The following is a 22694-nucleotide window of genomic DNA, read 5'->3' as shown; positions in this document are numbered from 1 at the left end:
TTCATTCCTCACTGGCTAAATTTTGAAAATGAGGGCCTCTGTCTTGTTATAAACAACGAATGATCGAAAGGAAAAAGCATTTGGCATGTAGTCCACATGCCTGAGTTCTACTGTGCTCTGCCACTAACTAGTAGTTGCTTGACCAAAAATATATTGCTCAATTTTATCATCCACAAGCTGGAAGTTTAAGTGATTTTTACTTTTCTCAGTACATATAATTTTTTAAAATTCTGAGGTAAATACAATTTTATTCAAATCTAAATATATTTTAAACATACATACGTGTAGTAGAGAAATGATTCATAAATCATTTTGTAAAGAAAATGATTGCCATAACTGATTTTTAGCATAAATCTGGATTCTAATATAATGCACTGCACATTTCACAAAATGTTTTTAAATAAAAGTTTTTGGTTGATTTGAAAACTCTTACAGAGAGAATACTGAAGATAACTCCTGGTAATCTGTCATTTGAATGTAAATAAATGCCCTCAAATTATGGGAAAAAATCTATTAAAATAGTCATTGCAAAGCCTACGCACTTTATGAGACAGATGTGTCACATTTGTGAATTCAATATTGTATATATAAGATGAAATTTTCTGATTGAATAATCTTAGATACAGCTGGTTTCCCGACCCATTTTGATTTTCTCCTAACTTTCCATAGGTAACAGCTTTTAATTTTACATAGGAGGAGTGAGAAAGAATTTAGAGAACAGAAAGAAGTATCATCCAGAGAAATGGCACAGTCTGTAAGGACATTTATAGCAGGAGCAAATAGTCCTATAAACTTCAGCAATTCTTAAGAGATTCACTATATAATAACCTAGTTATAATGACTGAGACTAAGTCATCAAGAAAGGGGGGTTCTATAAACTCTCTTTTCTAAAGCAGGAAGCATATGATATATTTTGGAACTATTTCCCAGGAGAAAAGCAGTTACATTTTTTTTCACACTGTTTTAGCTCTTAAGGGAGTAATTTTCTGAAAAAAATGTTATTTGTCTACAACTCCTTGTTTCCTGGTAATGCGAAATAGATGAGATATCACTGCAGGTGCTGAAGCCAGCTACAAATACACATCAGAGAAAAAATGGCAATCTTTTAATGATAATAAATTACCATAAAACTTGTTTTAAGTGACTCAGTTACTAAATATGATACAGGGAAGAACACAGCATGAGGGATCTGATGTGGTGATTTAGGCTATGCAACAAAGAATTTGATTCTTAGGTTAGCTATCCATTTCTCTTTGCTGAAGTGTACACAGTGGCGGAGCATACAGGTGTTTTCTAAAAGGCAGGAACCATCAGCCATCAGCAGGATGTGAAGGAAGTAATGTCACATAGAAAAGAAGTGCCTCTTCCCCGGTGATTCTTACCTGTTTCTCCCAGAATCTCTGAATCCTTTAGCAAAAGGGTTTCGGTCAATTTTTAATCTGGTAATCTAGAAACAAACAAATAAGTATGAATTGCTTTTATATTAACTGATTTCTTTTTTAGTACTCCTAGAAAATTACAAAAATCACTTTTTTAATAACAGCTGTTGCTTTTACTTAATTTCCTTTCAGCTTGAGATTTAATTTGAAGCTGGATATAGAACTTGGCCTGGCACACGGATGTCTGACCCACCTGACTCACTTCTCTATAAAAACTAAAGTTTGCCCAGTATGTGACTCTATAAACTCTCTTCTACTCACCTTCCTTGCCCCAGAGTGGTGATAAATCACTTGCCTAGACAGTTATTGAAATGGAAAACTGGTCAATGGTCATATCCATAGTACATGACACACAGGAGGCACTTAAAAAATGCTTGTTGAATGAATCAGTAAACAAATTATGTGCAAGTGAGTTAATAATTAATAATGGACTCAGTCAATTCAGTTAGGTGCAATCAGACCACCAGACAATCTGCCTCAGCCTGAAAGACCCCAAAACTTGACTGCATTTGCCATTTCACTGAAGGCATGCCTTTCCTACCACTAGAAATTATTCATTTAATGACCTGAAATGTTCATGTAAAGGACAGAAAAAGCAGATTTTTTCCGGGTCTTAGCCAAAGGAAAATCCACAATGTGAGACTGAACGGGGCAGGATGCAGTACATGTCATCCAGTCTCCAAGAATCACAAGCAAATCAGAAATAAAGAGCCAGTTTCATAAGGCTGACCAACCTAGCACATCCAATTGTGTCACCAGCTTGGTCCTCAGGGGACATGTGATTCAACCTCCACTTAACGCATAAGTCCCCATCCATTGCATCCTATCTTAGTTCTGGCAACCCCTGCCATGGTTGTATACATTGCCCTCATGCCTGTAGACTAGAACAAGCCTGAACAACATATTCCATATGCACTCTAGTGTTTCCACTTTCAGTCTTGGTACCTTTGTGTCTGCACCAATTGTTAATGACTCACTACATTCGAGCAATGGAGACTTAGGGATAGGTGCTAGGGAGCTCAGGAAAGAAGGAAGGCACTCTCAGTGCAAGGTGATTCTAGAAATAAGGGAATCTCATTATTTAAGATCATCTTCATATTTTTGATAATTGCAGAACTCATCACCAAGACAGCTCAAGTTGTTTCCTACATTGCAAATCTTTCCTAGTTCTCTTTCACCTCATTTTATCAGAGTGGAATTTCCCAAGACCGCAGTCTTTAAAGGTCTTTTAAAGCAATGTGAGATTCTGACGAACAGACTCTGACTTGAAAGAGTCTTCAAGGCTTCAAAGTTATTTTTCTCCCTAAATATTCCTTGCCTTTAAAATTGCACACTAATTATGCAGCACTAATAATGTAGCAAAGCAATTTTGCATGTATTTTATAGACCAGAGCAGGACCCTAAAGGTTTGACTTTCTAAAGTTGAGTGTCTGCCATATGAATACTGTATTGAGTTTAAAGAGTGTCACTGCTTTTCTGTGTTGACTTAAAATCAGTTCTTTCTTCCTCCATAATCCACAGCAATAAACCATGCACCATATTTTCTTTTCAAGTTTGGGTTATAATATTTTATTTTCTCTTTCAAGTTGGTTTATCCTGTCCAACTCATTTATGATAGGGATTTCTGACACATGACTGTGATGCCATGTTTTGGGGGTCTCCACAGACCCCTGTAAATATAACAGCACTCAACTTCATGGGCCTGGGAGAAATGGTTGAAAATATATTTCCCACAGCTCATTGGATCCCAGGTCAATGGGTATGCATGGAAATTTAATAGCAAATGCCTCAAATGTTAGAAAAAACAGTATCTGTGCACTTGTTTTAAAGCTTTTAATGTGAGAATCAGAGAGCTTTATGAAGAGCATGGTTGTGCCACTTATCATTTATCATCAAGTGCCTTCTGTGTGCAAAGCAGTGTGACAAGCAACACAGGTGACAGAGTGGTGTACAGCCAGTGTATAGCTATGTGTCATCCATTCTTCCTCAAGGAGCTTATAATCTAGAAGAAAGAAGCAGACGTGCACTAACAATTACAATATAAAAAAGAAGGTCATAAAGTTCACAATAAAGGCAAAGTAGCCTGAGAGCTTAGACGAAGTAGGAATTACTCCATGTTGAAGGGCTCTGGGGTTTCATGTTAGAGACAGCATGTGAGCCAGGCCTTGAAAGATGTGTAGGATTTTAATGAAAACACAAGAGAAGGAAAAGGAACAAAGGAAGCATTTCTTAAGAAAGGTACTCTGTAACACAGGATATGATCAGACACTTCTCAAAAGAAGACATGTATGTGGCCAACAAACACATGAAAAAAAATTCAACATCACTGATCATTAGAGAAATGCAAGTCAACACAATGAGATGCCATCTCACGCCAGTCAGAAATGGTGATTATTAAAAAGTCAAGAGGCCAAGCATGGTGGCTCACGCTTGTAATCCTCGTACTTTGGGAGGCTGAGGCAGGTGGATTGCCTGAGCTCAGGAGTTTGAGACCAGCCTGGGAAACATACTGAAACCCCATCTCTACTTTAAAATACAAAAAATTAGCTAGGCATGGTGGCGTGCACCTGTAGTCCCAGCTACTTGGGAGGCTGGGGTGGGAGAATTGCTTGAACCCAGGAGGTAGGGGCTATAGTGAGCTGAGATTGCACCACTGCACTCCAGCCTGGATGACAGCATGAGACTCTGTCTCCAAAAAAAAAGAATAAAGAAATAAACAATAAAATAAATAAAAATCAAGAAACAACAGATGCTGGCAAGGCTGTGGAGAAATAGGAACACTTTTCACTGTCAGTGGAAATACAAATTAGTTCAATCATTGTGGAAGACAGTGTGGCGATTACTCAAATACCTAGAACCAGAATAAATAGAAATCATTCTATTATAAAGATATATGCATGTGTATGTTCACTGTAGCACTATTCACAATAACAAAGACGTGGAATCAATCAAAATGTCCATCAATAATAGACCGGATAAAGAAAATGTAATACATATACATCCTGGAATACTACACAGCCATAAAAAGGAATGAGATCATGTCCTTGGAAGGAACATGGATGGAGCTGGAAGTCAATATCCTAAGCAAATGAACACAGGAACAGAAAACCAAACACCACATGTTCTCTCTTATAAGTGGGAGCTGAATGATGAGAACACATAGACACAGGGAAGGGAACAATACACACTGAGGCCTGTCAGGGAGTGGAAGAGGAAGAGCATCAGGATAAATAGCTAATACATGTGGTGCTTACTACCTAGGTGATGGGTTGATAGGTGCAGCAAACTACCATGGCACACGTTTAGCTATGAAACAAACCTGCACATCCTGCATATGTATCCTGGAACTTAAAATCAAATTTAATTTAAAGTTTTTTTAAAGAAAGGCCCTATGGAAGCATGAATATCAAAGTGGGAAAGAATGACACATATTCCAGAAACTTTAGCCCATGTCATCATCTCTTGACTGAACTATTCTAGGTGGCATTAGAACTGAACTTCTTTCTTCCATTCTCATCCCTGTACAACCTCTTCCCTACCCAGCACCCCAATTGGTCTTTGTTAACATGTAACTGGACCATGTCATTCTGTTTAGTGGCCACTGCCACTCAGAATTTAATTCAAATTCCTTGCCCAGCCTTGCAGAGCCAGCAGGCCCTTACTCTGGCCTGCCTCTCCAACCCGTTCACACTCCCTTGCCTTGATCCACAGGCTCAGGGCAGACTGAGCAACTCAGCCAGACTGAGATGCTCCCAGTGCTGGACTGTGCCAAGCCCCTTCTGTGTTCAGACTACTCACATTTGCACTACAACCAGATTTGAAATGCGCATTTCTCTACTTTGCACATACCTGACTCCTCGTCCTAAGTCTCAGTCAAAATGTTATCTCCTGAGAGAGATCTCTGATCATCTCTCCAAAATAGGATAATTCTGCTACTCTTCTTAACTGCACCCTTTTAAATTCCATCTTTGCTCTTAGCCCAATTGGTAATTACACATGCATTTTTGTATTTATATGTTTATTAAATGTAACTCCCCCTGGACCACAGGTAGGAACCATGTCTATTTTGTACACCATTTAATTAAGCAGAATCTAATGTGACATGCTCAATGAATATTTATTCAATGAGCGAGTGAATGAGTAAATGATGATTTGAGAGCTAGGGATCAAGAATCCCAAAACCATGATAAGTTTTAGAGAACGTAGACCAAACAATGCTCTTGATTCTATTTGCTTTCACTAGAGGCATTAGAGACAAAAATCCTATACTAAGAGAACAAGGTCTATTAGTACTACCTCCTGTGTGACTAAAACAAGTCTACTAATCTACATGTCCAAACTTTGCCCAATGATAATGAGAAGACAAGGAAAATACAGAGGTTGTAAAAGCATTTTACTTTACAGATTTTATTTCCGTAACCTTATACTAATTTGTATAGTTTGAATTATAGAACACTGGGGCACATAAGGGGGTGGTTGCCGACTTGCCACCATTAATGTTAATCATTGTCACAGACTTCTTGCCTAGTAACATGGAGGCAGTTAATAAATGAGGTATACTTCACAGTGCACCAGGCAGACATAAATAGCACAACCTGAAAAGGAAATGAAACTTGAATATCCTGAGTATGGTTTTACAGTACCAAGGCTGAAAGGGCCTTCTCTTATTAACACTCTACGTTATTTTTATTTCATACTATATTGCTTGAAAGGTTTTCCATAGGGGGGAAAACAAAACAAAACAAAAAACCTTAGCCCATATGAAAAAAATTCCACACTGATTTGAGCCAGCAAAACGGCTCTCTAGTTTAGACCATAATAAGGGGCTCAGAAATCCTATTGGATTTGCTCGCACAAACCTGGATGTGGTTTCCAACTTCCTATCTGGTTCATGTAGCCAATTCTCATCAAGAAATAAGACTGTGTTACCTGGGGAGAACAAGGCCATGTCTTTTTGAAATCTAGTTTCCTGTTTGAAAACAAAAATCAACGTACAGCATTCTTTTTCCCTTAGAGAAGACAAAGGCTTTGCAATGGAAATTTCTTGCTAATTCTGTGAGGATGTGTTGGCGTCAGATTCTTCTACGAAAAAGCATGAAGTGTTGAGTCACCTTTATTCCCACATCTACCACTTTATTCCCCATGAAGAGATTCTGGGCATGCTGCACCTTTCTCTCTGCCACAGGTCTGCCAAATTGGCACATAGAGAGCAAATAATAGTAATAATAACTTCAGTATGCTAGCAGCCCTAAGAGTCTATCGGTCAGTAAGCAAGGATGGAAGGAAGGAATGGAAAATGGGGAAAGAAAAGCATAACATATTCCATGAAAATAGAAAAGCTCTCTTCACTACTACTTACATCCAAAGAAAAAGAACCCCAGATATATAAAGGAACCAGTGATAGAGTCGTGTCGGCTAATCATTCATTCAGTTTCCTTTCAGTCATTTGCCAACCACATATATTCAGTGCTATGCAATATAGGTCAGACACAAATATCTTAGAATTATGGAGATGTGCTTCAGAATTTTTTAGGCCAATTCTAATCCCCCTCCCATCATTTGAGGAATCAACATTACATCCCAATTTTTCATTCTACCAAATGGAGACAGTTAACACCTATCTACTCTCTCCTGTCTCATAATTTCATAAAATAGTGACATTTTTATATCTAAAAAGTAGGAAAGACAAAATAAAATAAAGTCTATTAAATTGAGAGTCTACATTCATAAAAGTCTCTATATTTGTATATTTTTCTCATTTTTCAGTGGACCATAAAACCTTCTCCATAGACTAGTACTGATTCAGACCAAATCATCAATTTGTAAATGAGAATACTAAGGTAGAGTGATTTGTCAAAAGTAGTACCGTCTGTCAACTGCAGAGTTGGGTCTAGAACTCAAGTCTCCTAACTCCCAACTTCAGGTTTTCTACATCATACTCTTTATTTGTAAAAGGTACAACTTTTGTTCTTAAAAAGCTCAAAATATCAAGAGGAAGAGTGGGGATGCACGCCGAAGTTACAATGTGATGAGGTCATGAGAGAGTGCAGCCCCCTAACAGTTCTAACTGGGGAGAGCTCATTTGCAGCTGAAAAAAAGGCAGGAAGTGGTAGGGGATGGTATTTTCACTGAATTTTTGAAGAGTAGAAGGAATCAAGACAGATAAAAATGAAAGTGAAGGGCATTCCCAGAAAAGAAAAAGGGACATACAAAGGCAAGGATGCAACAAAGTTCAGGCAACAGTAAAAATCTGACCAGATTGCAACTCTCTTGTAGATGTGTGAGGAGGAATAACAGAAATTGAGCCTAGAAATGTAGTTGGTTTTTAGCTACAGAGGACACTATCGGAAAGGCTCGGGGTCCAGGACTTGACTCCCTAGGCACTGAGGAGTCATTGACAATTTTTGGCATAGAAATGGTGCAATTATCGCTGTGCTTTACAATGATGTATAGGATGTCTTGTGAGACATTAAGCTTGCAGTCCAGGTGACCTAACTGGAAGCTATCATAAGAACCCAAGGTCGGGGCAAGGCAGGAACAGAACAAGGGCAAAATCAATTAGATTAGAAAGAAGAAAATATTCTATCAGTAGAAGCAAAATACAGTAGTGGCAGACTGGATGTTGTGACAGCCAGGTGTTCAACCTAGGTGACAAGATGGAAGTTAGCAGGAACACGGTGTTTAACAACGGAAGGCTCACACTCGTAATCCCAACATTTTGGGAGGCCGAGGTGGGAGAATCGCTTGAGCCCAGGAGTTCAAGACTAGCCTGGGCAACAAAATGAGATCCCATCTCTAAAAAAAAAAATCAAAATAATTAGATGTGCATGGTGATACCCGCCTGTGGTCCCAGCTACACAGAAAGCTGACGCAGGAGGACGGCTTGATCCCAGGAGGCCAGGGCTGCAGTGAGCCATGTTCACACCACTGCACTCCAGCCTGGGTTGACAGAGCGAGACCCTATCCCAAAAAACAAACAAACAAAAAATAAAAACAGCAAGAGAACTGAAAAGAGTCACAAATAAACAGTATATTGGGGAATATCTTATTTACAAAACACCATGTTCATACCTTTCAAGTGTAGACTTATTAAAAATGTATTGGTATAGATTATCTGGTGAATAAAAACAATTTTCAGACATGAACATTGTAATAATTTTCAGTAGCTGAAAATCGTGTTGATTGTATTGGTTTGAGAACAATTGCTCCCAATCCTCATTAAAAATCATGCAGAAAAAAAGAGGGATAAATTAGAATTCCTGAGCTAGCAGGGACCTTATAAAGCACAGGCCAATTCCTCATTTTCTAAGAGAAGAAACTGAAGTGTGATGATTGTAAAAAAAAAACACAACTTGCTCAGAGCAACGTGTGTAGCTAGTAGAAAATTTAAGACTAAAACCCAGGTCTCCGAATGTCTAGTTCATTGCTGTCTGTGAAGCAGGACACTGCTTTTCATTAGAAAGTCAGGGTAATGTTCCATTTCCATTACATTCCCTCTATTGTCTTTTCTTCAGTGTTTCCCCAAACAAGTTCCTGAGAACACTAAGGACCTACCACTAAATTTTTTTCTCTTTACTGTTTCACAGGCCTACTAACCATTTCCTTAAAAAGAAATAGATGAAGTAAATAATTTTGCCGTATTGATTGTTCTCATTCCAGAAGGTTATGAAGAATAAAAACACAGTCATAGGTGAAAATAGCTCACAAAAGAGAAAAATTTATGCTACCTGGCATCTTCAGAACAAGTCTGAAAAGTATAGTTAGGTAACAGCTCTGACCTACAGGATGCAAACTTCAGGATCCCTGGGGGAAAGACTCAAGGTTATTTTGTATTACTAGAAGTTACTGTATTATATTAAATCATATCTGCACAGCCAAAGGGAATGTTAAATAAGCATGCTTGTTGATTTATCCAGGGATTAGAGGCTTGTTAAACAGGCAAAAGCTGTCATCTTGATCCCAAATGGGCAGAATTGAGTATGACGCATCTATTTTGAATGTCAGCACATCATGAATTCAACAATATGACATGACCACAGAGAGATCAAAGTAGTTACCTATGGATTATAATTCCTTTGAGAGCCATTGCAGCTCCTCCAATTTCCAACAATGCACTTTTTCCTTAATAAGCAATTTATTCTTTAAAATTGCTTCTATGCCCCACTTTTCATGCCTGTTCAGACCCAGCCAAGGAGCAATGTAGGCTGACTACTATTAATTAGATGTCAGGTTTGTATCTGTGAATTTACACACGTTCCCTTATGTAGTCCTCATAGCTCTATGAGGTAGGTGCATTTTCAAGACCGGAAACACAAGTTGAAAGGAATTAATGCCACACAGTGTCAATGAAAGGATCAGAAATCAAACCTAGTTTATCTGCTGCCAAATTTCATGATCTTAACCATGGTATCCTGCTCCCACTTCAGCCCAGATGTAAACAAAATATTTCTATGATAGAATGTACTCATGTGCTAGAACACTATCTGTGAAAGAAGGTAGAGGATGTGAAGAGGCTGTCAAAAATCCATGCTTGGTCCTCTTTCATTGCCAAAGTGAGTTGTAGCTTTCTAGTTTCAACTTGGGTTACAATACTGGCTCTCCTGGTCTCTATAACTGATCTCAATAAGGCAGTAGAATGTTTGTTCTTCAGTGTTCTACAAAGTAAATCCTGATGTTGAAATATTTATTGTGACATCACTGCCTTCATCAGAAACTAACTATTTTAAATGGTGGCTGGAGTACTCTTAGAAAAGTCTAATCAGTTATCCAGAGAATTCAGACTCTTACTCCCCCTCTTCTGAGCCAGAACTAATCCCAAAGTTCTGGTTGCTCCAAAGTCCATGTCTATATTGATGCTATATCTTGTATCGGAGCTTGAAAAATCTTAATTATTACAGTTTTCTGTACGGATCCTCCATGGCTTCTGCATTTTTACTATCTAAGGAATTTGAGACAGTTTAATAGTTTCTTAAATAGCACCCAAACCAAACTAAAGCTCTTCTTCTATTTTTGATGAAATGTAGCATTCACTAGGAAAATCTGAAGTTGGAAACACTTTACAGCTGCTGAGAAGTCTAACACTGTATAGTACTTAACATTTAGTGGACTAAGGGTTATTGTATGTCAAATTCCTCTGAAAGTAAATAATACCTAAGGAATCTTATGCAGAAGGACCATGAAAGATAGAAATACCCTTTTTATCTGAGTCAATACTTACATAATTCACCTTCAGCTGCCTGGCACATAATAATCACTTGATAAAGAATTAGTAAATGAATGCTTTTCTATATATTGCTTTCACTATTAGAGCACGAAGCAGAGTATCCAACACAAAAGGTATTGAGTATAACAGTGTACACTCACTTTGCTTCCATAGGCCCCAAATAAAAGTAAGCACAGTTTCAAGCAAAATAAACAAAAAAATTCTTTGTTTTGGAAAGGTTCACTGCAGAGTCTTTGTAATTACATATTTTGACAAATAATTAAATATCATCCAATTAATAAAAATGGCATTCTTATGCAACTTTTAGGGAGTTGTGTAAAGTGAGACCACTTATAAGTCCACCTAGCCACCTTCCTCCAAAAAAAATATATAAAAACAAAAACAAAAACAAAAAACATGTTTAGAATACCCACAGTAATTCTAGACTTGACTTCTCCTTCCCCCTCTCCTACACATATTTCTCCTGCATTCTTCTGGCTAGTGTGTGTGTGTGTGTGTGTGTGTGTGTGTGTGTGTGTGTGTGTACATCAGAAAAGTGTCAACTCTTCCAGGAAAACTTACCTTATTCCACAAACCAAGAAACATTCTGCCTACATCTCTGTTATTGAGTTAATTCATTTTCCTATCATTATGTATTTACACGTCTTTCATTCAACAAAAATTTTTCTTTTCTTGAACAAAAAATACATCTTAATCAGCTCTATTTCTCTGTTAAACTTGGAACATAGTATGTTCTCAATAAATATTTATGGAATGAATGAATGTATTACAGATATAAACTTACAGATCTTATGATGTGGCTGGTGGTCACACAGAAGTAAATTTAATCTGAAAGTGTAAGTGGAAGTGGTGAGTCTTAAATAGACCCACAATAGCTTGATGACTTTGATGTAGCCTGGTGGAAGGATACACAGAAAATTGTGTATAAGAGAGAAGGCATGACTCAAACCTCAGTACTTGCAAAGGAATTCCAAATGATGAGGATCATTTGCCAGGATGTAGTAGACATCATGAACACAGGTGCAAGTACAGAGAGACATAAAAATAATTTAATAGGTTTGGTCTTCTCAGTCAAGATCTTGTCTCTGATCTAAACCTAGATGGTGTAAGCTGTTACTAGGCACTACCATATTGTTATCACCAATGCCTTGTGTGTACTGAAAAACTCTTTTCTCTCATACTAACTCTTCAGTGCCATGCAGGACTAAGCATTTCTTGCCTTTAAAAGAGATGTAGCAGAAGACTCTCAAGGGCCACCTCTTACCTGCTGGTTCTGATAGGCTGTAACTGTGGTGAACACAGTCTCAGGAAAGTTGAACGTTTTCACTCCATCCCCAACAGGAACAGGCTTAGTGGGTGAAAGGTCGCTGCTGAAGTCTTTGCGAATCACATGAACTCGAGGCTGGTATTTGTGCATAGAGTGCAGAATGATCTGAAATAAAAAGGGGACTTGTACCAGGCTTGGCTTTAAGGAACCCACATTTTGCTCTCATGCAAAATAAATCACTAAGTAGAAGCACTAGGAAAAGGACAGAGTGGAGGTGAGATGTACAGAAAACTAGAAATCAGTATACTTGCCAGGAAGAACTAAGCGATTAAATAGCATTACATGGAACCAAATAGCAGGACATCCTTATCATGGATGGTAAAAGTAATATGTTTGCTTCAATTGGATAATGCCGAATGACTTCTCTAGTACCAATGGACAACATATCACTAAAAGGTCTCAGAACCTCTGCCATGTGACTAGTTATTCCCTCCAGCTTCAAATTTTCAGCATGTATTCATGCTGTCTTTAAATTTCTACATTCTATTATTTGCATTCATTATTGAATATGTGAACATTATTTTGTTATGTGAGAGTGAATGGTAGATATGGGTTTTCACTCTTTCAGAAAATTGTTATTTCCTTGAAGATGGAAGCAATGGTTTTAACTTATTCAATCTTCCCATAGCACCCAGTATGGGTCCTGCCATTCAGTGAAAATTCAATATATGTTTCACTGCCAAAGATATATTAATAGTATCACATGCTCCAGTTATACCTGGAAAACCTTAAGATTTAGTCTTCCCTATAAAAAAAAAATTCTTGACAAATTAGTTGAAACTGTCATTCACTTGTTTCTCTTGTTTTATGGCCTTTGGGTTATTCTACTGAATGTTGTGATTTCTTTTACCACTGGTTAATTTGTCTTGTTTTTCTGTCTTGCCTCCTTGACTAGACTGTAAGCCTCTGGAGCACAAGGACTTTGTCTGATAAACACAACTTGATGTATAACAGATGTTTGCTAAATGTTAGATTTGTAATAAATGGAATTTAACTGGAAAAAAAAACACTTTTATGCTTACTTACTTAAAATGACTTAAAGTGGCACAGAGATTCCTTATTTTACCTATTTGAAAAAGACAGGGGCTAGCCAGCTCTAAAACAAACAGGGGAAGAGAGAAAGAAAGGGGAGACAGGATTCTTTGACTCACATGTCCTTGATCATCCAATTCATTGTTGGTGAGCTTGAGTTTGTCAAAACTGACCACCTGTCTCATCCAGGTGTCTCCAGAAGCCAGAGAATCGGGGTGTATATAAACTCTTGGGGGCACAGGGGAATCAGCATTGCCAGCCACCATCCACTTGGAGCTATGATACACATATCTGAGATAAAGAGAAAGAGAGGAAAATTCAGAGACAGAGGCAGAGAAGGGACAGAGGTCCAGGAAACAAGTTGAGACAGGGGAAAGGAGAGAAAAACAAAGAGATTACAGGAATGGAGAAGTAATGGGAAAGAAACAGAGAATCAAAGGAGGAAAAGAGAAGGGCAGATAAGCAGGGAAACGAAATAGAGATAGAAATGGACAAAAAGATGGAGTGGGGAGGGCAGAGAAGTGTTGTGGTTAATGATCAAATCTACAGCCCTCGCAAGGAAAACATTCTCACAGCCCTCTTCCTTTCTTCCCTCTCTCCATGCCATGCACCCCTGTGTGCACACAGGCATCCTGAACTCACATGTCTAGCTATAGAAAAGGCATTTTACTGCAACCTTTCACCTTTCAAATGCAAACCATATAATCCCTTGGCCATTTGTTCAGGATTTTGTTCCTTATTAAAAACATCTTCCATATTGTCCTATAAAATGCAGCCATGTGCAGAGCCCTTCCAAGTCTCTCACTGGTTAACCATTTCCTTGCTAAGAATCTGGACTTTGAGGAATTTCTACGATGGGCCTTTGCCTCACTGCAACCTTTTCAGAAACACCACCAAATACTCGCAGTTCACATTTTCTTTGATGAACCTGTTTTGAACATCATCTTCTACACTATTTTCCCACAAAGTCACTGGAAACAAGACGTTTGGTAGCAAAGGAAGTCAGTTTTCCCAACTTTGCCAATTTTCTTGTAGTTCAGAAGAAACATCTTCATGGATCTGGCACTTTCCTGCTTCTCAGTTCTAAAGGACCACATGGGACCTGGACCCTGAGAAATAGAGGCACCCAGTCCAAATCACAGCTCCCAAGATTCCCTAAAACAAGCTGGAAGCATCTTTTCTCCTAAGTGCTGAAAGTCAGACCGTGTCTCTCTCAGCCAGCTCTCTCCCTGCTTGAAATACTAGTCCTGGCCTTTTTCATCAACACTTGCCTCCCTATTCATTGGTTTAGGGCCAAGTTCTTAGACTTTAGATATTTCAAAAATGAGTAATGATTTACTGATTTGAGTGAGACCTCAAGAGAACAAATAAGCCACAACTTTTTTTTCTGGCAAGAACTATGTATAAGCCATCCAAGAGACATGGAGATTACATTGGCTTTTAATCAGTTTGAGGGAAAATTACTTAACAATCTCACTCACAACCCATATCAATGAATAATAATTCTCCCTAAGTAGATATTCTTCCTGAAATTTTACCCAGTTCTCCTGTTCTTCCTCTCCATCATCTATGGGGTAATCCATCAAATATACATTTTAATATGCTTTATTGTTCCACCTCTCCTTCCTCTTTCCAAAATAAATCACCCCAATTTATTTAGCATTTCACAAACCAAATTATTCAATATGTTAATCACTTCCAATATTAATTAAATTAAATTTAGACTTAAGATCCACTTGATTTTTGCTACCTTGGGAGACACTATACAGTCCCATTCTATCCAGAGACATAGCAGGGAATCCCAGGTCAAAGTTAACACTTTTTCCACCTGGTGCTCTGCCACAGGCCATTGACATAGTCTCCATTCCTTGTTCCCTGTACAGTATGCATTGTTAAAATATTTCCTCTAAGGAGTTTGAAGAATTGTCTTGGAATGCTGGTGTACCCACATTTCCACATCCCAGTTATTGTTACCTGTATCTCTTATTGTCCACAGGCACAATATCCATTGCTATGTAGTACTGCTGATGTGGATCTAGGCCAGTGATTTTCACTCTCATGGCAGGAAACATCCTCCTATATAGATGAATAAAACAGAAAGCTCAGAAATCAGAATGGGAGAAGTAGCAGGGGTAAAAGCTAAAACAATGTTTTTTGTTTTTGTTGTTGTTGTTGTTGTTGCTGTTTTTTGATATGGAGTCTCGCTCTGTCACCCAGGCTGGAGTGCAGTGGCACAATCTTGGCTCACTGCAACCTCCACCTCCCGGGTTCAAGTGATTCTTCTGCCTTAGCTTCCCGAGTAGCTGGGACTACAGGCATGAGCCACCATGCTCAGCTAATTTGTGTGTGTGTATGTGTATGTTTAGTAGAGACGGGGTTTCACCATATTGGTCAGGCTGGTCTCAAACTCCTGACCTCGTGATCTGCCCGCCTCGGCCTCCCAAAGTGCTGAGATTACAGGTGTGAGCCAATGTGCCCGGCCTAAACAATGTATTCTTATTAGATACTCTAAGCACATCAAATTCTAATGTCCTCTAATTCTCAAAGTTGGCCAATTTTTTTCACTTTGGAAATTATCACTACAAAATATACTGGAGACTTATACTACTGAACTAGTATCTCTTCTTAACTTAAATTGACCTATTTGATGATTCATACTCTCCAAGGGTTCAACCCTGCTTTGTATTTTTAGTTAATCTTTGTTGTGATATACATGTATACATAGGCATGTGTGTGGATGTGTGTAGCCAGACATACATTTCCTATTAGCTATAATCTTTTCTTTTTTATATATACTTTAAGTTCTAGGGTACATGTGCACAACGTGCAGGTTTGTTACATATGTATACTTGTGCCATGTTGGTGTGCTACACCCATCAACTCGTCAGCACCCATCAACTCATCATTTGCATCAGGTATAGCTATAATCTTTTTAAAGGTTAGTACAGCAACTTACACTCTTCTTATAATCCAAAGAGCTTTTCAGTTTATTGCAAGTTACCATAAAATATTTTCAACTGAGTTTATTTGAAAATGACCACTCTAAAAATAGTCTCTCAAGTAAAAAAGAAAAAAGGAAGGTGTGACCAGTCTCCAAACAAAGAGCCACCAAGATTTTTTAATGTGTAAAACTGTAGAAAATTTTCTGCAAGTTCTCAGGCTGTCAACGTGTGTGTCAGAAGAAGGACCCTGTGGAATTGGAAGCAAATACCAAATGAATTCTCGTGGCCTCTGGGCAATACCTTGTTTCTACCACAATGGCTTGTTAAACTTGCCAAAGCAAGTGAGGTCAGGATATAGCACTTTACAACTTCTCTCATAATTGAAGAGAGGAGGAGACAGAGCAGCCCAAAAGAGGTATTGAGTTTCAATAAGTCTAGAATAAAGTTCACCATTCTTCTTTAACCATAAGAAAGAAGAAAAACATCAAGCTCAAGCTCTTTTGTATCAAGCCGGACATAAAAAGTCCTCAGTTCAAAAATTTGGATTGACCTGAATGTGCTCGAGGCTACTTGTATGCAAAATGTTGCATTAAGCTTAACCATCTGGGGCTAGTTAGTCAAGCTGGGCAGAGCACAGTGCTAATGAGGTCAAGGTCACAGGCTTGATCCACATATGGCCTAATTGGCTTTGCTCCATTTCATGGCCATAGACCATACCCTGACCTCAGACAGCCATCTTGCAAATAGGTACTGGTTGGTCACAGGAGAGGCTCTCTGTGCTAGTTACACACTCACTACTCATCCAGGAAAAGCAACCCAAAAGGCTAATATCCCCTGGCAGTAGGTCAGTGACATCATAATCATATTTGAGGGAAAGCACAAGAAGGATCACAGTCCTGTAATAGAGATGGTGGCTAATTGTTATATAGTTACAAAATTAATATGTAACTATTTCATCTTTCTCACCTTATAACTCTTCAGAAGCTTCTATGGGTATATCATTTTAAAAAGATCATTTCTCCCCCTACCCTCACAATTTTTATTTAAAAGCCTCATACTTTTGTCTTATGGTGGGCTAATGAAATTTGATGATGGGATATTCATATTGACTAAATCTAACATTCACTATAGGTTAGGCACTTTAATTTGCATTAATTAATTCCAAAAATTTGGCAACTTTAATCTATACATTTAAATACAGATAAGTAATTCCCTTCTTAATAACACAGATTTATAGCTTCCCTCTATATGTAAATGTTTGGAGGGCATCTTGCCAGAGATAGGGCAAAAGTCCTCTCACTTATTACCTGAGATAAGAAAATATGGTTTCCCCCCGTCACCTAGAGAGGCTGTATTACATGAAAAAGAGAGACTTCTTTTCTTCATAACTTTACAAAGAAAGATGTTAGATTTTTAAATTCAGTATCTGTTTTGTCTGGAACAGTTATATGACCTTCAATGGAGAAGCTACCCATCTCTTTCCAGTATCCAGCTTCTAAAATGAATGAACTATGTGACTTTGGATAAGTCATTTAACCCCATCACCTATAAAACATAGGAAATCGACTAGATAATCTCCACGGTGCCCCCCCCCCCCCCGCTTTAAAATTCTGTGACTACCTTTGAATTCTCTTCTTAAAATCTTTGCAAGTCTTTTTTTTCTTTTTGTCACATTTTAGCATAGAATATCAAGTGAAGTCACAACATTCTAAAGGAAAGTTAATCTTTCATGTTTTATAAAAAGAGATGTGTTTAGTTTTAATTTTATGGCTAAATTTAGGACAGTTCTTTTGTCTTCTAAACCCATTAATCCTTGCAAGCACCTCTGTCCATGGTGCTGATTATGCAGGTTGGGTTGGTACACTCGAAGACTAAGGGCTCTATAGACTTCAGTAGCTCTGAATCAATAGGATCACAGTTCGGGGTGTGGGAGGAGGTAGATGTTGACGAAGATCATCTAAGTGAGAAAAAGGAGAGAAAGCCATATATAACTAACATAACTAAGAAGATGGAGTTTGGAATTAAAATGGAAAATAATACTGACAATACTGTACAGGAAGAAAAATGAGTGAGAAGCAAGAAATCAACCAGGAGAATGAGAAGGAATGAAGAAAATTCACAGAAGAGAAAGCCTTATTTGTATGATTCTGAGTTGTTTCAGAATTACCTGAAAAGAATTAGATGTAGTAGGGCCGGGCGCGGTGGCTCAAGCCTGTAATCCCAGCACTTTGGGAGGCCGAGGCAGGTGGATCACGAGGTCAGGAGATCGAGACCATCCTGGCTAACATGGTGAAACCCCGTCTCTACTACAAATACAAAAAACTAGCCGGGCGTGGTGGCGGGCGCCTGTAGTCCCAGCTACTTGGAGGCTGAGGCGGGAGAATGGCGTGAACCCGGGAGGCGGAGCTTGCAGTGAGCCGAGATCGCGCCACTGCACTCCAGCCTGGGTGACACAGTGAGACTCCGTCTCAAAAAAAAAAAAAAAGAATTAGATGTAGTAACAACAGTTGAGACAACTGAATGCATTGATGTAGTTTCTAAACTTAAACACATGATTTCAATTATTACTAAAGAAAAAACTATGTGTCTGTCTTGGGGAATATGTAGAGTATCCAGATATTAAGGTGAATTTGTGAAATCAGAGATACGGAAATGAAAATACTGCAGAAGAAATTACAAAATGAGTCACAAGAGGGTTGTCAAAGAGATGCTCAAATGAACTCAATTCACTGAAGGACAGGGAATAAAGGAGTGATGTCAGGAACAAACATGACTGGAATGCACAGACCCAAGAGTAATAAAGTAAAAACCCAAAAAGAAAACTGGAAAATCTTACAGACAAAAAAAAAATGTAATATTTCTCCTCTCTCCAAACCAACTCTTCTACCAAAACCTTAAAAAATTTTTCCTTGAGTGACTTTGTTTCTTCCAAGACTTTACACCCCAAAATGTGGAACAGAAGTACACTGAGACCCAAGCAACAAAAAAGAGATGGTATTGAACACAATTATCCAGCCCAGCTGCTCCCCCAGGAAGCCTTTAATGGTTTTATTCACTACTGAGAGAAGGAAGAGAGTTCCAGAAGAGAAAGAAGATAAACAAAATTTCAGCTTTATTTTAACTTCATGTTTTTGTCATATCTTATTGTATTGGGAGGTTTCCTTATATACTTGTAGATAAACTGGACCCAATCAAAATATTATTTTACTCTAAATGGCTATGTTCATGAAAACAGCTCATAATCAGTAAGATGGGATTTTTGTTCCCCATGACATGTAAGATTATATACACTGGCTTTGAAAACACAAAAGTAGCATAATTGTTTTGCTTAATTTCAATGAACTATTCCTATATGCTGAAAAGCTTAGTCCAAAATTTATTTATTTTTTTATTTTTGAGACAGAGTCTTGCTCTGTCACCCAGGCTGGAGTGCAATGGCATGATCTCGGCTCACTGCAACCTCTGCCTCCTGGCTTCAAGCAATTCTCCTGCCTCAGCCTCCCAAGTGGCTAGGATTACAGGCACCTATCACCACGTCCAGGTAATTTCTGTAATTTTAAAAGAGACGGGGTTTTGCCATGTTGGCCAGGCTGGTCTCGAACTCCTGACCTTAGGTGATCCACCCGCCTTGGCCTCCCAAAGTGCTGGGATCACAGGCGTGAGCCACCATGCCTGGCCCAAATTTAATTTTATCTAAACAGTTTCGTTTTGAATCCAAGGGGCAAGAACTACAACCATTTCTTAACAGTTCAGAGTTGAGACCACTGTTTTAGAGCCACACAGGTTTATGCAGAATTCTGGAACTGCCTCTTAGTACCCATGTGCCTCAGACAAGCTAATTAATGTCTTTCATCCTCTGCATCCTAATCCATATATGGGATGATTATGTCCAACCTCATAGGATTCCTGTAAGTTTCAAAGGTGTGTGTTGAGTGTCCAGCACAAAATAGATACTTAACTATGGAAAGCTGAAACACACCAATAAAGGAGTAAACACACTTAACTAAAAGTGTCTATATCAAGAGAAGCTGTGTTTTTAAAACTTTGTAATCCTAGAAAAACAGTTTTGCAAGAAATTCCATAGGTCACCAATAAAGTTGTGTGATAATTTCAAGTCAATGATAAAACACAATGGACCATCAACAGGGCTCAGAATATGCATCAAGCCAATTCTTTTTTAAAAAATTATTACAAAAGCATTGTTTCTTTAAATACTTTAGAAGATGCAAGTTGTTATTTGGGAAGCAAAGTTCTTGAAAGTATTTAATGGTGAAGTAAACACTTGCTTTGGAAATATCTTATTGTATTGGGAGGTTTCCTTATATACTTGTAGATAAACTGGACCCAATCAAAATATTATTTTACTTTAAATGGCTATGTTCATGAAAACAGCTCATAATCAGTAAGATGGGATTTTTGTTCCCCATGACATGTAAGATTATGTACACTGGCTTTGAAAACACAAAAGTAGCATAATTGTTTATATTTTGGCTGTTAAGATACCATGGACTTTCAGTATTAGCTGAAATACATTTGTAGGTGGAAAATGTTTGTGATTTACATGACTTACATTTGAATGGCCCTTGGAGGAACATAATACAATCACAGCAAACACAACAGAACCACTTTACCAAGATGTCCAAATGCAGAAAAGTGAGCGCAAGCTGCTTTGGTTTTATTGATGCCATCACAAATAAATAAGAATGGAAGAATGTAATGGCTCCTACTTCTGCAAATTCTTTGAATCTGGCCACTCACAGGAATTTGTCCTTACCTGCCTGCTTTGGTGATGATCATTTCAGTTCCAATATCATGGAACCGCTTCCAGAGGTCAGCACATTGCAGCTCCACCTGAATCTCCTCCATGGAAGACATGGCAGCAGGCACAGGGCCTGCAGCGCCAGAGGCCAGGTCAGTGTGAGTGCTGAAGGAGCAGGAAGTCCGCTCAGTGAGTACCTCAGAATCTGAACCAGTGCTCTGCTCAGAATCTGCAAAATAAACAATCAAGCCTTAGGTGAGAAACTGCTGAGCTCCCCTCACCCCTGGCCCTAAAAGATGGGGGTGGGAAACGCAGTGAAGTGGGGAGAGGGGTAAACAAAAGGAGACTTAAAGCTGGGAAGCTCCAGAGCACAGCACTCAGGGTATTTTATTATTTTTTATGGTTTGTTTTTGTGATTTATGACCTTCTTTCAGGTTTCGTGTTTCCAACATGACATCTGGCATTTTAGTAAGTTTTAGCAACAGCTGAAGAAAATTGGTCCACAACAGGCAATATAAATAGTACTAATGTCACCATGTTGAAGGGAATGAGGCCAAACTGGGTCAACAAAATAAATGCCAAATTAAACTAAAATAATTATAAATTATAGGTCCAAACCTAGATTAGACTACTTCATTTGTGCGAGTAAAGATTCAGTGCTAACAATATGTTCTTCAATTCCATACCACTCAGCGTCGCTGCCTGTCAGCTATTTTAAACACAGAAATTTTTCCTCTACTTACATAAGCTATGGCCATCAAAAGTAATGAAAAGCTGCTTGGGATCTTTAGAAGTACTTTGTCATATATTTGAGTAAATGGTTTTTCCTAAGAGTCTAATCAGGCCATTTTGGATGGGAAAAAAACCTCTGTTGTGAGTCAAGGATGTAAGCATATGGAAAAAGTTACCCCAAAAGGCAGTTGAAACAAAGGGAATAAATGAGTTCAGGAGACACCTTGATTGGTTTCTGAAGTATGGGCAGAGGGGAGGGGTGATCCAAACAGGAAGGTGGGATTGAGAGCAACCAAATAAAAAGTTGGCATGCTGGGCCAGATGGTCCTTTCCCGTGTCTTCTGTACTCTTGAAGACAAGCGGGGCTGGGGGGCAGGGGAAGTTGACTAATGGAGAAGGCTAGAGCCAGATTTACCAGGGAAGATTTTCTAGAATTTAAAATATTTACCTTTAGGAGCTTAATGCCAAGAATTGTGTGTCCTAAAATTTTTCAAATTCAGATTATCTAGTATAATTTTCTTAGGTCAAATGATGCTGCAAGTCAAGCCTAAGAATCCATTTCTTTAACCCACCCTTGAATCTAGAATTCTGATTGCTTTCCTTGGATTTAAATATATACATGAGTAAAGGCTGGAACCAAGTGCTGTACTCTGACAAGTGACTTTTCAATGGTGTCAAGGGTCAGAGCTTCTTGAGCATCAGTCCTTGGCACTAGTAAGATGGAAAAAGAACGGGACAGAATGCCAAATCATGTTGCTGCCAACCTCACTTACCTGCAGCAGGTTTGCAGCCCTGTGAAAAATACACCCCATGGTTCCTTTACTTTTCTTTCCTTTTGTCACTGACTTTTTTCTCTTGCAACCCCAGGCAGCATTTCTGGCAAGAATATCTAACAGCTGTGTCAAAGCCCACAGAGAATAAAGTGTCCACAGGGGAAAAAATGTCATTTCTATCTATCTCCCCAATTCCTCACCTGTCACTTGTGAAGATATTCAGGTTGTTAAAGAACCAAACCAAACTTCTAAATAAAGGGGAAGTTTCTGACCAAAAACTTCAGTTTACCCATAATCACTACTGTAGTCACTTCATTCTCCCTCCTCCTCTGCTCCCCCCAACAAAAAACAACTATAAACTTTTATAACTAGGTTTTATATGTCTAAGCACATAATTTTATACCTAGGACTAAACAGCAGCTATTTTTTGGTCTTCTCCAAGCACTGAAAAGTAGAACTACTTATCT

General features: G+C 38.5%; 1 protein-coding gene across 3 annotated transcripts in view; it reads right to left on the bottom strand.

Annotated features, from left to right (window-relative positions):
• The window catches only part of TBX15 (T-box transcription factor 15), a 106489-nt gene that overhangs the window by 29569 nt on the left and 54226 nt on the right, over window positions 1-22694 (bottom strand). For all 3 annotated transcript variants that reach the window (XM_005542173.5, XM_065547121.2, XM_065547115.2), the window contains exons 2-6: window positions 20738-20951; window positions 14996-15097; window positions 13141-13312; window positions 11927-12094; window positions 1383-1447 (exon numbers count right to left, since the gene is read on the bottom strand). In XM_005542173.5, coding sequence (XP_005542230.1) covers window positions 1383-1447; window positions 11927-12094; window positions 13141-13312; window positions 14996-15097; window positions 20738-20951 — 721 coding nt within the window. The remainder of the gene's footprint in view (window positions 1-1382; window positions 1448-11926; window positions 12095-13140; window positions 13313-14995; window positions 15098-20737; window positions 20952-22694) is intronic.

This window comes from Macaca fascicularis, chromosome 1 (assembly GCF_037993035.2).
Source record: "Macaca fascicularis isolate 582-1 chromosome 1, T2T-MFA8v1.1".
NCBI lineage: Eukaryota > Metazoa > Chordata > Mammalia > Primates > Cercopithecidae > Macaca > Macaca fascicularis.
Note: the sequence above shows the minus strand (reverse complement) of the source record. Positions and strands in the feature narration are given on the sequence as shown.